The 14,612-nt window shown below is 34.9% G+C and overlaps 1 protein-coding gene across 2 annotated transcripts in view; it reads left to right on the forward strand.

The window, feature by feature from the left end:
- The first annotated feature begins 2,354 nt into the window (after positions 1–2,354).
- The window catches only part of LOC123529006 (uncharacterized), a 74,627-nt gene continuing 62,369 nt past the window's right edge, over positions 2,355–14,612 (forward strand). The window contains exons 1-4 of one of the 2 annotated variants that reach the window (XM_045309159.2): positions 2,355–2,415; positions 2,959–3,212; positions 4,170–4,232; positions 5,165–5,587. In XM_045309159.2, the coding sequence (XP_045165094.1) occupies positions 2,970–3,212; positions 4,170–4,232; positions 5,165–5,275 (417 nt within the window). In that variant the 5' untranslated portion in view covers positions 2,355–2,415; positions 2,959–2,969 and the 3' untranslated portion in view covers positions 5,276–5,587. Of the gene's footprint in view, positions 2,416–2,958; positions 3,213–4,169; positions 4,233–5,164; positions 5,588–14,612 lie in introns of those variants that run through there. The other variant, XM_053521244.1, reaches the window with a different exon arrangement.

Here is a 14,612-nt window from a genome sequence, read left to right on the forward strand (position 1 = left end):
TTTCTGCCATTTCGTGTCGGCGGGGCGAAAACACGAAAACTCGACAAATACCTAATACCTTGAAATAGACCAAAAATTATGTAGTGATAGTAGATTTATATCGGCCACTTCCAACAACCTTGCTGTTGGGTTAACACTTTAATGATGTGGTTAGAGTGTCCATTTTCAGACCATGAGGTCCGGGCTTCAAGCCCGAGAAGGGACCTTGGTATTTTCTCTCCAAGGGGTTACTTTTTTAAAGGACTCATGGGGTGTGCATTGAGCTGGTAAGCTCTGAAAAGTAAAGGGGGAAAAGTGTAGTGATAGTAGATTTATAGGCCACTTCCAACAGCCTTGCTGTTAGGGTAACAATTTAGCGACGTGGTTAGAGTGCCCGCCTACGGATCATGTGGTCCGGGGTTCCAGTCCGAGTAGGGACATTGGTCTTTTCTCTCGCAGAATTTTCTTCCGTTTCGTGGGGGGTCTGATTTAATAAAAATCTAACCTGGAATAGCCCATTGTCAAACCTTTGACATTTTATTATGCCTTCTGCATGTCAATATCTGAACAATTACCTTTTATTAAGACTCGTTTGGTGATACAATCAACGTATCTTTAAAAATCAAAGTTTACATTTTTGTTGTTTGTATACATGTATTTTGACAATATAAACTTTGGCTAGTCAGAGCGGATATTTTAAAAATCCCTACAAAATTGACTAATATTAAGTGTATAAATAAAAAAGAAATCGATTACATAACGTGATATATTCAACTTAATTCATCTAAGTAATGGATACATAATTTGTTACTTTCACGCGAACGAACACAGACATTTAACACAGGCGAATAGCGTTGGTGTATTCTGGAGCTATACACGAGGCGTATTTACTGGTGAATACGGAAATGCCCGATATTGCACGATTGCATACTTGGTAGAAGCAAGTCTAAAGGTCGTGGTCCCCGTCAGGTGAGCGACTAAATAAAACCTGGCCAAGAGCGACAAATGCTTTGTCAATATTTGCATATGCCAACATGTCATGTCCCTGTAAGAGTGTTATGAAAAATTGCAATGTATCAATTCTATTGTATTAACTTCTATTTTTACTGGGTGCAATCAATTTTCTAAATTTCTACATGTCGTAAGTTTATTATATCATGTTTAATCATTTTATACATTTGTAAATTTACAGTACACATTAAACATTTTGAAAACACATTTTTACTTTTGATAGTATGCAGTTTTGTCCAAAATTATGAAAAGAAGATGTTGTTACCCCACGCCAAAGGCGGAGGGATATAATTTTTGCGTTGTCCGTTCGTCCGTCCGTCTTTCCGTCCGTCCAGCCGTCCGGAGCCATATGTAGGAAGTGGTTTGGAATATTTACATAAAACTTCATGTACATTTTATCACTATAGGGAAATGCGGCACGTCACGTTTCAGTTAGACTGCCCAAGTAACACCAGAGTTATGGCCCTTAGTAGTTTCTAGTGTTAACTATATAGGGTATTATAAATATGGCAATATCTGCTTCATAACTTGTGACATATTTGATCTAGAAATTTGTAGAATTTCATTAAACTTCTTTCATTCTGATCACATAAACCCCTTCCCACCCTATTTTTTTTCTTTTTTTTTCTTTTTTTCTTTTTTAAGAGAAAACCTTGAACTTTCCATGAATATTTATCAACATGCAAAGTTGTATCCTTCCCCCACCTCGCTCCCTCATGAAGACACCAACATCACCCCGATGATCACCCCAACAAAAAATCATTTTTTCTTTTTATTCCCATCAATATTAATTATCAACATGTGAAGTTTTTATCCTCACCCGGTCAAGCCCCTCCCCCATCCCATCTCCAAATGTTTTCATTCCTATTTTTTCCAATTTTTCAAACCTTCCATGAATATTTGTCATGTGAAGTTTTCTGTTAAATTGATCCTGACTTATGAAATTATTTGCTTCTTAGTAACATCGTTTTTTTTTTGCCGGATGTATTTCTTTGCTATTTCTCACCACAAACACTTTCGGCGGGGAATACCAATTCATCGAATTTGCTTGTTCTGTGGTCTGTCTTACTTGTATGTATGAAAAGAAAATCTAGCATTTTCGCTTGTTACAAAACGTACGTTTACCAACACATGTTGGATGTTTTACTTTTAACAAAATGCATGTTTTACAACACATGACATACGTTTTTGCTTTTTACAACATGAATGTCACATTTTTCGCTTTTTACATTATGTATAAAAATATTTGTTTTACATATTAAGCTAATTTCAAAATAAGTAAATTAAGTTTATACCGCAATATGACGTTCGCAGAATACCGAGTTTTTAATTTTTTTACAAACTGTATCCGGGTTGAAATCTATATAAGTAAAAATGTTTTCAAACGATTTCAATCTTGAATTAATTGCAAGAAGTGAACAGAAGGTAAGTGGTATCTTACCTACAAAACTTAACTGAATTTTGATAGGAATGTAACGGCACTGGTTGTTACCTCTAATCTTCTAACTGATGAATTACGTATAATATCTAATATAGGGAAGAAAGATTTGTTTTAATGTTTAGCATGATAAAAGAACTTTGATTCATTTAATTTAAAAGAAAGATACGTTTATATATTTATTTACAAAAATCTATCACTTTTTGCATAAAGAATTGATGTACCACGGTGCATCAAGAACTGACCAACATTGTAATCAGTTTAATTTGGAACCTTGGTAAGGTATTTGCCTATTAGGTCATTATTAAATGACAAGGGTACAGAACAGAGAGAAACACCCGTGCATCAATCGTATAGGCAGGGTCAAACTCTTGGAATAAACCAATTAAGAATAAACCTATTTTATTTTATTAAAGAGAAAAATCATGACGTAAATGACCCGTGTTTAGCTGTTCGTCATGTGTAGCGATGATTCGCCATGTGAATACCGAATCTCAAATGGTTTTTATTAGTTCTTTGATTTATTTCAGTGTGTAACAAAATGTTTACCAAGAGTGTTTTTATTCTGGCTGTTGTTTGCTTCGCTGCGACAATGGCAGGAAAATATGTTGGAAGAAAGAGTTCGCCTGCACCAAAGCCTGGAGGTGCACCTGGCGGATTAATCCCTGGGGGTATAGGGGAATGTTTACCTTTTAAGCCTTTCCATCAAGTGGTTGCCGATTTCGCAATAGGACGATTGGGAATTGGATATACACTGATAAAGATCCGAGGAGTACGAACTCAAGTAAAGACCTAGTTTATTATTAAGTATACTAACAATAATACAAAATGTTCCTAATTGTAATGCTTCGAATTTTGACGTATATCGTGCACATGGGGTGTTTTGAGTGCCAAAATTTTGAAAAACAGTTATGTGGTTCTGACCTACTATTGAAACTTTGGTAAGGCCGTTATTTGTTATTGAGATATTGCATGTTGTTTTAAGGCAGTAGACACGATATAACAATCGGCATTTTCCGTTCGATTACGTTTTTATCCATATGTGATTTCGGCATTCTCCGGTTGTTACGTAAGTTATGGCCGAATGGTGCCGAGAAAGCCTACCATGACACGTAATCGCACGGATATTGGCGATCGAAATTAGGTCATCTTATTCAACTGAAGTTTTCCAGAAGTTCAACCAAATTTTCGTTTCTGTATTCTCAAGTGTGAGGGATTCAAAATTGTATAAAAATATACTTTGCCTGAAAAACTTGATTGTATTAAACCTCAATTACCAGGGATCCAAATCGCATAAGTGACGCCCCTCAACACGTTAGGACAAATAGCAAAGGTGTTTTTTTATAGTGTGCTGCCTTAAAATGCCTAACATTTCAAAACTTACTAAACCAGTTTTATTTCAAAAAAAAGAAACAACAACAACAACAAAAAAAACTCAACAAATTTGGCCTTTAGTTTTCAAAACGCTTTAAATTTCTTACTACGAAATATAGGCACCAAAATAGTATATGATATGAAACGTAACAAATGTACAAAATTGTATCATAACAATTCGATGATAATAAATCCATAATAAATGCCCTTATCTTTGCATCATATCTATGATTACGTTTGAGGATGGAAACTGAAAAGGATCAACACCGCTTGTATGGCTAACCTGTTCTTAGATTTCAACGTCCTACTGAGACGTTTGCTATATGAATTTTCTGGTATGGTAATTTAATATTTTCCATTATTTTAGGTTGTAGCGGGCATAATGTACCACATGGAGCTATTTGTTTCCAGAGTTACCAGTAACGGTAAAGTAAGTAAATCCTTTTTTATTTGAAATTTCAACGCGGGTAGGAGCAATGAGCATGTTATGGTTTATGTAACACCGAAAGCTGCGGATGATTTCATTTATCACGGTTTAAGTTACGCAAGAAGGTACGGTCATGTGGTTAAGGAGGACTTCATTTATCACAGTTTCAGTAACACCGAAACCTACGGTCATGTGGTTAAGGAGGACTTCATTTATCACAGTTTCAGTAACACCGAAACCTACGGTAATGTGGTTAAGGAGGACTTCATTTACCACAGATTAAGTTACGCCGAAAGCTGTCGTATTTTGGTTAAAGAGGATTTCTTTTTATAAGTTTAAGTAACGCCGAAAGCGTCGGTTATGAGTTTATAGAGTACCTCGATTACCACAGTTTAAGTTACGCCGAAAGCTGGGAAAAGTGATTAATGAGGACTTTATATATCACGTTTAAAGTCAAACCAATATCTACGGTCATGTGTTAAAGAGGACCTTGTTTTCCAGTTTAAGTAACACCGAACGATACAGTGTACTTCGTTTACCACAGTTAGTTACGCCGAAAACTACGTTCATGTGGTTAAGTAACGCCGAAACCTATAATCATGTGGTTTAGGAAATCATCATTTTCCATTCCTGTTATCAGCTTGATGGCTCTTAATATGTGGATTCGACTATATAATGAGGCCCCAATCTCAAACAAAATTTACACAATTAAAACACAGTTTTAGTAGTTATGTCAGTTTTATAATAATAAAGTTAAATTATTGAACTAAATGTGAACAATCGATGAAAAGCTCTAATTCACAGGTAACGTTTACCATTAGTGTACCATGTTTACATATAACAACAAGTCATGTAAAAATAATTTAATTGACCTTTTTCAGCACGTCGAACACCAGTACGAATTTCTCTAAATTATTAAATTATTCTGTTTTCAGATTTGTGAACAGTGTGATGTGAAGGTTGTGCACGCACCTTGGATGGAAGGACAAGAAATGACCCTACACAGCCAACGATGTAAAGAAACATGTTGTCCTATAAAATACTAAAGTGAAGAAACTTATTACTGTATAGTGTAATTCTGTGATTTTTTTTTCATTCCGGTCAATGTTTGAGAAAATTGTTTTATTATTTTATTGGCCTAAATGTTTTATGGACGACTGAAAACAAGGTTTACTTGTCGGGTTGTGTAATACAACAAAAAGCTAAAAGGAGCAATGAACGTGAATAGCGAATATTTAATGTTTTCAAAGAGAGCTGTCTTGTTTCATGGAAATTGCATTCTTCGCTGATGGACAGGTTTTCCTGAAATAATTGTCATTTTGTTGGCTTATTTTCAAAAAATAAAATATTACAAACAAGCTGAGGGTTAAGTTCATATTAAAAACTACCAAATTGTATTAATTTACAACGTAATTTATATTTTAAATAAACTGTTTAATCTTAAAACTGCCCCAGAGAATACGTATTTTTGACTTGTATTTATTACATAGCATTTTCCAGCATTCTTTTAAAATGTTACCCTATGTAGATTTGTATGTCCCGCTCCATTTTTAATCAGACAACATATTTATTATCCCCCGCCGAAGGTGGAGGGATATAGAGTTGGCGTTGTCCGTCCGGAGTCATAACTAGGACGTGATTTGGAGTGTTTATAAAAACTTCGTATAGTATGATATACATCTTCCACATGAAAGGGAAATGTTGCACGTCAAGTTTCAGTCAGATTGCCCAAGTAACACCAGAGTAATGGCCCTTTGTAGTTTCTGGTGTTTACTATATAGATTACGGTAATTCTATATAGATTACTGCAATTTCTGCATCGTATCGTGTGACATTTTTGACTAGAACTAGAACTATGAAACTTAAATGGAATTAAGATCACTATAATATGGTAGAGCACACATAATTTCGTCAGGATCTATTTGGTTACTTCAGAGTTATTGCCCTTTAATCGTTGAAAAATCCACATATTTGTACAAAACAAACTAACCAATTGGTAGAATTTCATTCATTCAGAGTTTATAAATTCCAGTTTGTTTAGTTCTGTCCACTGTTTTCCCGTTTAGGACACTCATTATTTAAACGAGGGACAATATGCCACTTTTCATGGAATTACACGCTAGTGTATCATTGAAGGTTCCATGTGCACCGCCGTATGAACTATCTGCGGATGTCTCTAAATTGTTTTTTGTACTTGTGTCATGGTGTTCCGCTCAACCCGTGGCTAGAGGGCATGGACGGTAGAATGCATTTCCACTACCGTTCATGAACAGGCTCAATCAAACTGATCCTGCAACATTTTCGTTTTTGTCGTGTTGAGCGACATGCGGAGTTTCCACTTTTTCAGTTTTTCTTTCATTTGGTTCCATGAGCATTTATTATCAACATGTGAAGTTACGTACCCACACCCGGTCACCACCACCGCCTTGGTCAAACACCTCCACCTTCCCAATCCCCTCCCACAAATTTGTTTTCATCTTTATTTAACCTTCCATGAATATTTATCAACATGCAAAGTTGTACCCTCCCCAACCTCACCCCTCCACCCAGCCACCCCCATCAGTCCGATCATGCACCCCGGCCCCTACAAGTTTTCTTCATTTTCTTTTTATTTTCCATCAATATTTATTATCAACATGTGAAGTTTATACCCTCATCCGGCCATCGCACCCCCCAAAATAACCAAAACAAAAGAAAAACATCTTTCCCTTCTTTTTAATTATTATTATCAACATGTGCAGTTTTGTACCCTCAAACGACCCCCCCCCCCCCCCCCCCCCCCACACACACACCCAAAAAAAAAATCATTCCTTTCTTTTTGATTTTTTTATATCAACATGTGAGGTTGTAACAAATGTAAGGACATCTGTTCTTTGAAGTTCAATTTGCAATTATTCGCTTCTTAGTAACACCCTTAACTTTTTGCGGGATATATTTCTTTGTCATTCCTCACAACAAAAGATAAAAGGTAAGGGTAGATTTCCCGGAGGCAAAGAGCACCCCAAACACAGCCATAGAGCCATGTATCGCAAAGTAGGCCCACAATAAAAAGAAGCTATAACGGAAAATATTGTAGACGGGTTGCTAAAATATCAACAACAAATACATTATAAATATATGCAAAAATACAGAAAAATGGGAGCGGGGTGGTAAGGGGTAGATAAAAGGGTAGGAGATACCAATTCATCGAATTTCCTTGACACCTTACTGCAAACCACTTGTCGCAGACTTATATTTTATTGCTTTGAAACAGATATAATCCGGTTGTTACTCTTAAATGTGTAAGGCATTCGCTGTAAGGATTTTGCCAAATTGAAAAGAAATTCGCAGGTCAAAACTGAATGTCAATACGGAAATTATAGGCCAAACTGTTTTTTGTTTTTTTTATTAAAACACGAGTTAATGAAATGCAGTGTTATAAACCGCTGTATTTGAGTAGACATTGATGTTGTCAAATACAGATTATAACCAATGTATATAATATGATCAGTCTCAACTATATTTGTTATTTTTAGTGTGAACGGCATCATACAGAATGTAAATGTATATAATTCCCAAATCGTAAATTTCCTCTAACTACAAAACAGTATTTCATTATGAGCTCGTATGTTTTAATTTATAAGTTCCAGCTATAGACTTACATGACTTTAGGTTACTTTGAAGAAAATAATTATTTTTTGAGAGTTACCGTCTGTGATAGATGTTTCTGTATACCTTATAACATTAACATACGGCATTTCACTATATTCGTGTATTTCAAAAAAATCCAAGTAACGGCGACAAAAGCTTAGTTTTAGACCATAAGGCAAAGCGGGAAACTTTCCGTATATCGATTATCTCCACCGAATGTCACGCGAAGGAGACCACGGCGCATTGTTAGCTATTGCTGATCTTTTTTGTCTCAATCTGCTTTTATTCTGCTTGATTGCATTCTACGCTTCCAAATTTTTACAGATTTTATTAACCATCACAACAGCAATCTTTAAGTGCCAGGTGGCTGTAAAAATTCTCTCCGTACTTGGATTCAGTGTTGTTACATTTTCTGGTCCTTTAGGCTCATGGAGTCCATTCATTATTTTTGTAATAGAGTTCCGCTTAAGCCGGTGCTAGGGGGCGTGAGAGGTGTTACACATTTCATTACCTTTCGTGAACAGATTCAATCAAACCGACTCTGCTATTATTCTGCTTGGTTGCATTCTATTCTTTCAAAGGATCTTTTTACAGATCGTATGAGATATAATCTTGTGGATGCCACAAAGCTTCCAATTCTATGCCTCACGTACAAGTAGTTAGTGGCCTCGTAATGACACTGTAAATTCCGTGTAATTACGTATTCTCGTTAAACAATTTGGCATTTTTCGTATGTAACTAGATAAACGCTCACTTGACTTTCAGTAAAAACGGGCAAATGACAAAATCGCAGTTGAAAAATACGGAATTACCCTTCTAACAGATACTGATCTTGAAATTATATCTATTTTGTTAGGAATATGACTGAAAAACTCGAAACCGGTCTTATTTGTTCAATATTTAGAAAACCATCAGTTTAAACAAACTGGCTCGAGCTCTTGATTATGCAGATTGGTATTTTGTTTTAAATATGCCATGAGATGTACATTATAAGTAATAAAAGCATCAATCTTGCAATAGACTCAATACACTTACAATAATTTATACAATGGAATGTCCATATTTACACCAACAAAGCATATATCGCACTTAAGCAAATTTATACCCAAGTCTGTTCATGTGAGGAAATGAAAAGTGCAACACCTGTGACGTCATGCATCCTAACACCGAAATTGTGACATAAGCAAGAAACTTACTTCAAAAGTTAAATGGGCCTAAGAATATCTTTCCTACAACCATTCTATACATAGAGCATGACGTCACTCTTTCCGTCTGACCTCTATACTAGGGACTGATAATTAGCCGATTTTAGGTAACTGTACAAACACTAAAATATAGTCCCGCGGAAGAAACTTTTTTTCAGAATTACCTTATTTTTGGCATGTTATTAAAAGAAATATAAGTAAATGTGATTACATAAGTGCCAAAGAATTATTTTTTGACAAAAAGGAAAGTCTACTTTCACTTTCCTATACTATTGCAACATGGAAAACTTAGAAATCATAAGATCAACGTCAGAGAAGTTTGGTTTTAAACGTCTGAAGGATGCACAAATAGAATGCTTAAGTCATATCATCAAGAAGAAAGACTGTATTGCTATTTTGCCTACAGGCTACAGAAAAGCCTGATATACCAGCTGGTATCCCATGTTTTAAAGACAAAGTATGGGTTGGGGAAGTCCGTATGTCTGATATTAACTCTGTTGAAAGCATTATGCAAGACCAGATATTATCTCTACAGAAACTAGGCATAAGTGCCTGTGCTGTAGATTATAGGTATTCGACGGCACAGACAACATCGACCAAGACGATGACGATGATGATGGTGATGATGACGATGATGAGAGTGCTTGATATCCCCATATAGAATGCATGAAAGGGAAGATATTCACTTGTGTATGCGCACCCAGAGGCATTTTTAAATACCAGAAAGGGAGAACATCTTATCAGACAGTTTGAGCTGGAGCATATACACTGTCTTGTGTGGCTGTTGATGAGCACTACTGAAAATGGGTAACACATCAAACAAATACACTTCATCTAAGCATATAAAATTCAGATATTGAATTACTTGCCGGTCAATAGTCAAAATGGCCTGAAGCCCGAAGGCTTAATTATGACTACTGACCGGCAAGCCATTCAATAAGTGGTATATTACACGACATTAATTTTCAGTATTATTCTTTTACTTATTATAACTAGAATGTTAATGATTAATAAACAGTCATTAAAAATGTTTAAAATGTTAAACCTAGACGTTAAACACCTTCTGCTCATTGTTTTGTATTTGATAGTATTTCACACAAGCATTCTATTTCACCCAGGTTACTTGTTTTTGGCTCATTCTTCTCGCAAAAAATATGTTGAACATTTGACAAAATTTCCTCTCCATCTTTTTACATCTTCCAAACGAAACGTTTAGTAAATGTTATGTCAACCATACCATTTAAAGAACAAAGCAACGCGCTCTTAACTCCCTTTCTATTGAAATGTAATTTGTTTAGGACAAACATTTGTATTATGACACCATTCCCCCCATAGTTGTGTTGATGGAAAGCAATTGGGACCTGTCACCATTTCCCTGTAAGTGATAAACAACTTTGTCCTGTTATTTTGATACAAATTACAAACTCATTTAGTTTAAAAAGATTCCTTTTTGCGGTTATTTCTATCTGTTACAAATTTTTGACAGACCATGCAGCTGGTTGAGAAGTATAAAAGGATTATGTACCTAACAAATATGTAATATACTGGTGTCACGTCATCTGGGTCACCATTCATCAAAAATAGACTAATCGAGCTTGATTACTTCTTAAATTACAACGGAAATGCTAATACAAAAAACAAATGTTCCGATTTGTATTGGCCCTTGACCTGCAATCAAAGTACAAATCACATAAGTTCTCTAAGATGCTCGAAACACTTTCTAAAATGTGCTATGTTATGAAAAATATTATGAGATCAAATATCGAATTCAAGTTTTACGAGTGTAAAGTGACAAAACTGGAGGTTATACGGGGGACAAGTGCGAGGTCAGGATTCGAACTTCAGACATCCCCATGACATTGTACTTCCATGTCTGGGGTGCTCTAACCAACTGAGCTATCTGTCACTGACTGTCCCTACTGCGAAGTAATAAATTATGAGATTTCCAAGCAAATTAACTCCTGTGAATATGCTGTATATTCAAATTTTATATGAGAAAACAATACCTCTGGTACATTGTAAGTTATTTCAAATGTTTTATCTATACGCAATTCTGCAACTTGTTTATAATTTAAACATATGCCCTACTTAATAAATGCTTAGCTTAATAGGGCGAGCGCAGATCTACGGATCACTTGTTCGAGGAAAGCTCATTCAAACTCATGTACTCTTGTCATCATTTAGTACTTTTATTGATATGTTTCATTTTTCTCTATTGATACATGACTATACACTAATTTGTAGCTCTACACCAACAACAATTGACTTGTTTTTAGTGTGATATCCCACTCTGTTGTTATTGAAACTAATTTTAGTGAAGATAGTATGACTTTTTGTACAAGGAAAAATTACAAACAATTCATAGAAACTCATAATAATGTCACAATACGTTCTATGAAAAGCTATAGTAGGGAGGATTTTCAAGTCATCTTGTTATCTAAAGACTGGAGTCATGTTTCGCTCAACGAAAAAGCATCTGATGCCTGGGAAAATTTCAAAACTTTATTTATGTTGGTTATTGACAATTGCCCCTGTTGAGCAAGTGACGGAGCCTGGATTAACTATGGTATTTTGCAAGCTATTAAAATAAAAAAGTGCTTGATTGATGCGGCTAAGACATTTGTTTATCACTGAGACTATAGAAGCTTATAAAAATGACTCAAAATCATTAAAATCATTTAATGATTTTATACAACCGTGGTGTTGAAACTTGTTAGTAAGACGTAAGTTTGGTAAACGTTTTGTAACATTTTTTGTGTAGACTTAGGTGTACCTTCAAATAGTCATTTTTTTCTCAGTAATTTCTGAAAATAAGGTGTTTAAGTATTTGACCCTGTAAGTTTAAAAAGCTACAGGATTAGAATGTATTCCATCGCGTTTTGAGAAAGACAGAGCTCCCGTTATTACTCAACCAATTCTAGGTGTTTGTCAAGATGATCTGAAGTCTGCTAGGGTCGTTCCTGTTTTAAGAAAATAACAAAACCTCTGTAGGTAACTAACGCCTAGTTTCAATATTAAGAATCTTTTCTACGAATTTTGAAAAGGTTGTTTTAGACCAGGTTGAATCATATTTCAAGGATAATAAATTGTTTTATATATTTCAGTCCGGGGTCAGAAGTGGGTTTTCAACGAAAACGTGTTTGGTTTATCTGACTGACTATATTAGTGTTGAAATGGACAAAGGTCATGTTATAGTGATGATTCTATTGGATATGCAGCAAGCTTTCGGTACAATCGATCACTCATACTAGTCTATTGATTTTTATTTATATTAATGACATGTCAGCTGTGGTTAAAAACAAGCTCTTATTATATGCAGATGATTCGGGTATACTTGTTACAGATAAACGAACGTCAAACATTAAAATTGCCCTAATAGAGGTTCTACATCTTGTAAGTCAATGGTTGATGGACAATAAAATGTCCCATCATTTAAGTACATCTGTCTTGTTTGGTTCTAAACATAGGTTAAAGATAAGCACGACTCTTCCGATCACCTGTAATGGTACAGTTATCGTACCTATTTTTTCCGTTTCGGTGCAATTTTGGATCATAATTTATCTTTTGACTCCATGGCTCGTTCAGTTTTACAAAACTCTAATGCTGGGTTCAAGTAACTTTACCGTAAGAAAGCTTCCACCTTTTCTATTCAATTACTCACAAACTACAAACAATACAGAATAAATTAATTAGATTTGTTCTTGATCTCGACGATATGTCGCACATTGGATCAGACCTCGTTCAACAGGTTGCCAGTCAAAATATTTGTAGACCAGATTATCCTTTGTCAAGTGAAGAGTGGATTTGGTTCAAAATCTTTTTGCTATTTAGGGTGTTCATTGTAGAACAATCTACCTGCATTTTACTATTACTCAGATTAATAAGTTAGCACTGTTCAAAACAATAACGGATTATTACTGTCATTTGTGAACATTAAACATAACATTTTTGGAAGAAAGTTTATTCGTTTTTTCTCCCTTTTATTTACATGTTCTGTGTTTAAAAACTTTCGGACTGCTAAGATTGTGTATCCTATACAGTTTCAAGATCGTTCTTGTCATGTGATTAATTAGAATATAAAGTTATTATGATAGTAATTTCAGTTGTAATATGTGATGTTACATAAATATTTTTTTTAAAATTTAATGGTGCAATGATTTCACATATTTAAGCATTTTGTTTTCTTTAAATTGCTTCTCAATGTCATGCCACCAACGCACAGGACCGTAATGGAAACGAGAGCTTTCTCTTTCTTGTGTTATCCATGGCGATGGTGTGTATGTCATGCTATTATTTATTCTCATGTATGTGATACTTTTAAATTTCTGTATATGTTATTTTAAGTATTTCATCAGTGCATAACTTACCGAAATACATCTGTCTGTCTATCTGTCTACAGCCTAAGTATTTTCAGTCACGATATTCATACCGCAAACCATTGTTGTGCACGCTGATCTTTAATTCGATGTACAACATCATTTAATTTTGCTTGCTAGAAGAGGAAGTGGCCACAGGTTTGTTAATATGATTGAAAATTAATGCTTTATGATATTAGTTGTTGCTTATTAATGAAATTGCATCTGAATGAAAAGTAGTACAGCATGGTTCAGTACATAAACAGAAGCATTGGGCAAACTCAGTGCACGTATTTTTCATTCAAGTTTTCGAAAACATTTTAAGAAACTTATAATCACTCATTGTTAAGATATGATGGTATATTTAAGATCAGGGAGGGTGTCATATAGCTGAGAATATTAGAAGTGAAAAGTATCATACCTAGAGAGATTGTCCATAACGCGCAATCCATGCAAAGAATGATACAAATTCTTTCCTGGAAAGGACTAACAGGTTGGCCACCAAATTATACTAGATGACATCAACAAATATAATTATATGAAATGAACTGATAAAAGCAAAAAATATATAAAAAATTGTTGGATTTGAACCTGTACCTAAAATACATCAGATAAGAGACATACAACATATTCAGTTTTAATACGCCTGTTTGCCAAATGAACGTATCACTTTAACTGTTTTATTCCGCGTTTTAAAACGTTCACATACTGGTATTGCCAGATTGAGCATGTTTTACACAGTGGTATTACCAGTTTGTGAAATATGTAAAATGCAGAACAAATCAGCGATCTACTGATGCTTTTGTACTGGGCTGAACACATTCTTAGCATTTTATATCAACCTCTGTTAATATCCCAAGACTAAGTCCTGTAATTTTATAGGCAAGCGATATTTGATGCAGACTGACATCAAGTTTTACATAAGAAGGCCACATAGTCTCCTGAAACAATAAAATTCAAGAGCCCAGTCCAAATTTGTTATGCCCAATAAATAATTTTTTTCTCAGTAACCCCTTGATGGATCTTCGTCAAACTCGAAGTTCATTAAAGCTCATGTACTCGATGTAGGGGCATTATAGCTAAAGCAGTAAAAGGCTATCAACAATTTCTTCTTATGAAATATTTGATGTAGCTTCATCAATCTGATCTGTAGAATCATTCCAAGGACCTCACCAATTTTTTGTTTGTTTTTC

Source organism: Mercenaria mercenaria, chromosome 13 (assembly GCF_021730395.1).
Source record: "Mercenaria mercenaria strain notata chromosome 13, MADL_Memer_1, whole genome shotgun sequence".
Lineage (NCBI taxonomy): Eukaryota > Metazoa > Mollusca > Bivalvia > Venerida > Veneridae > Mercenaria > Mercenaria mercenaria.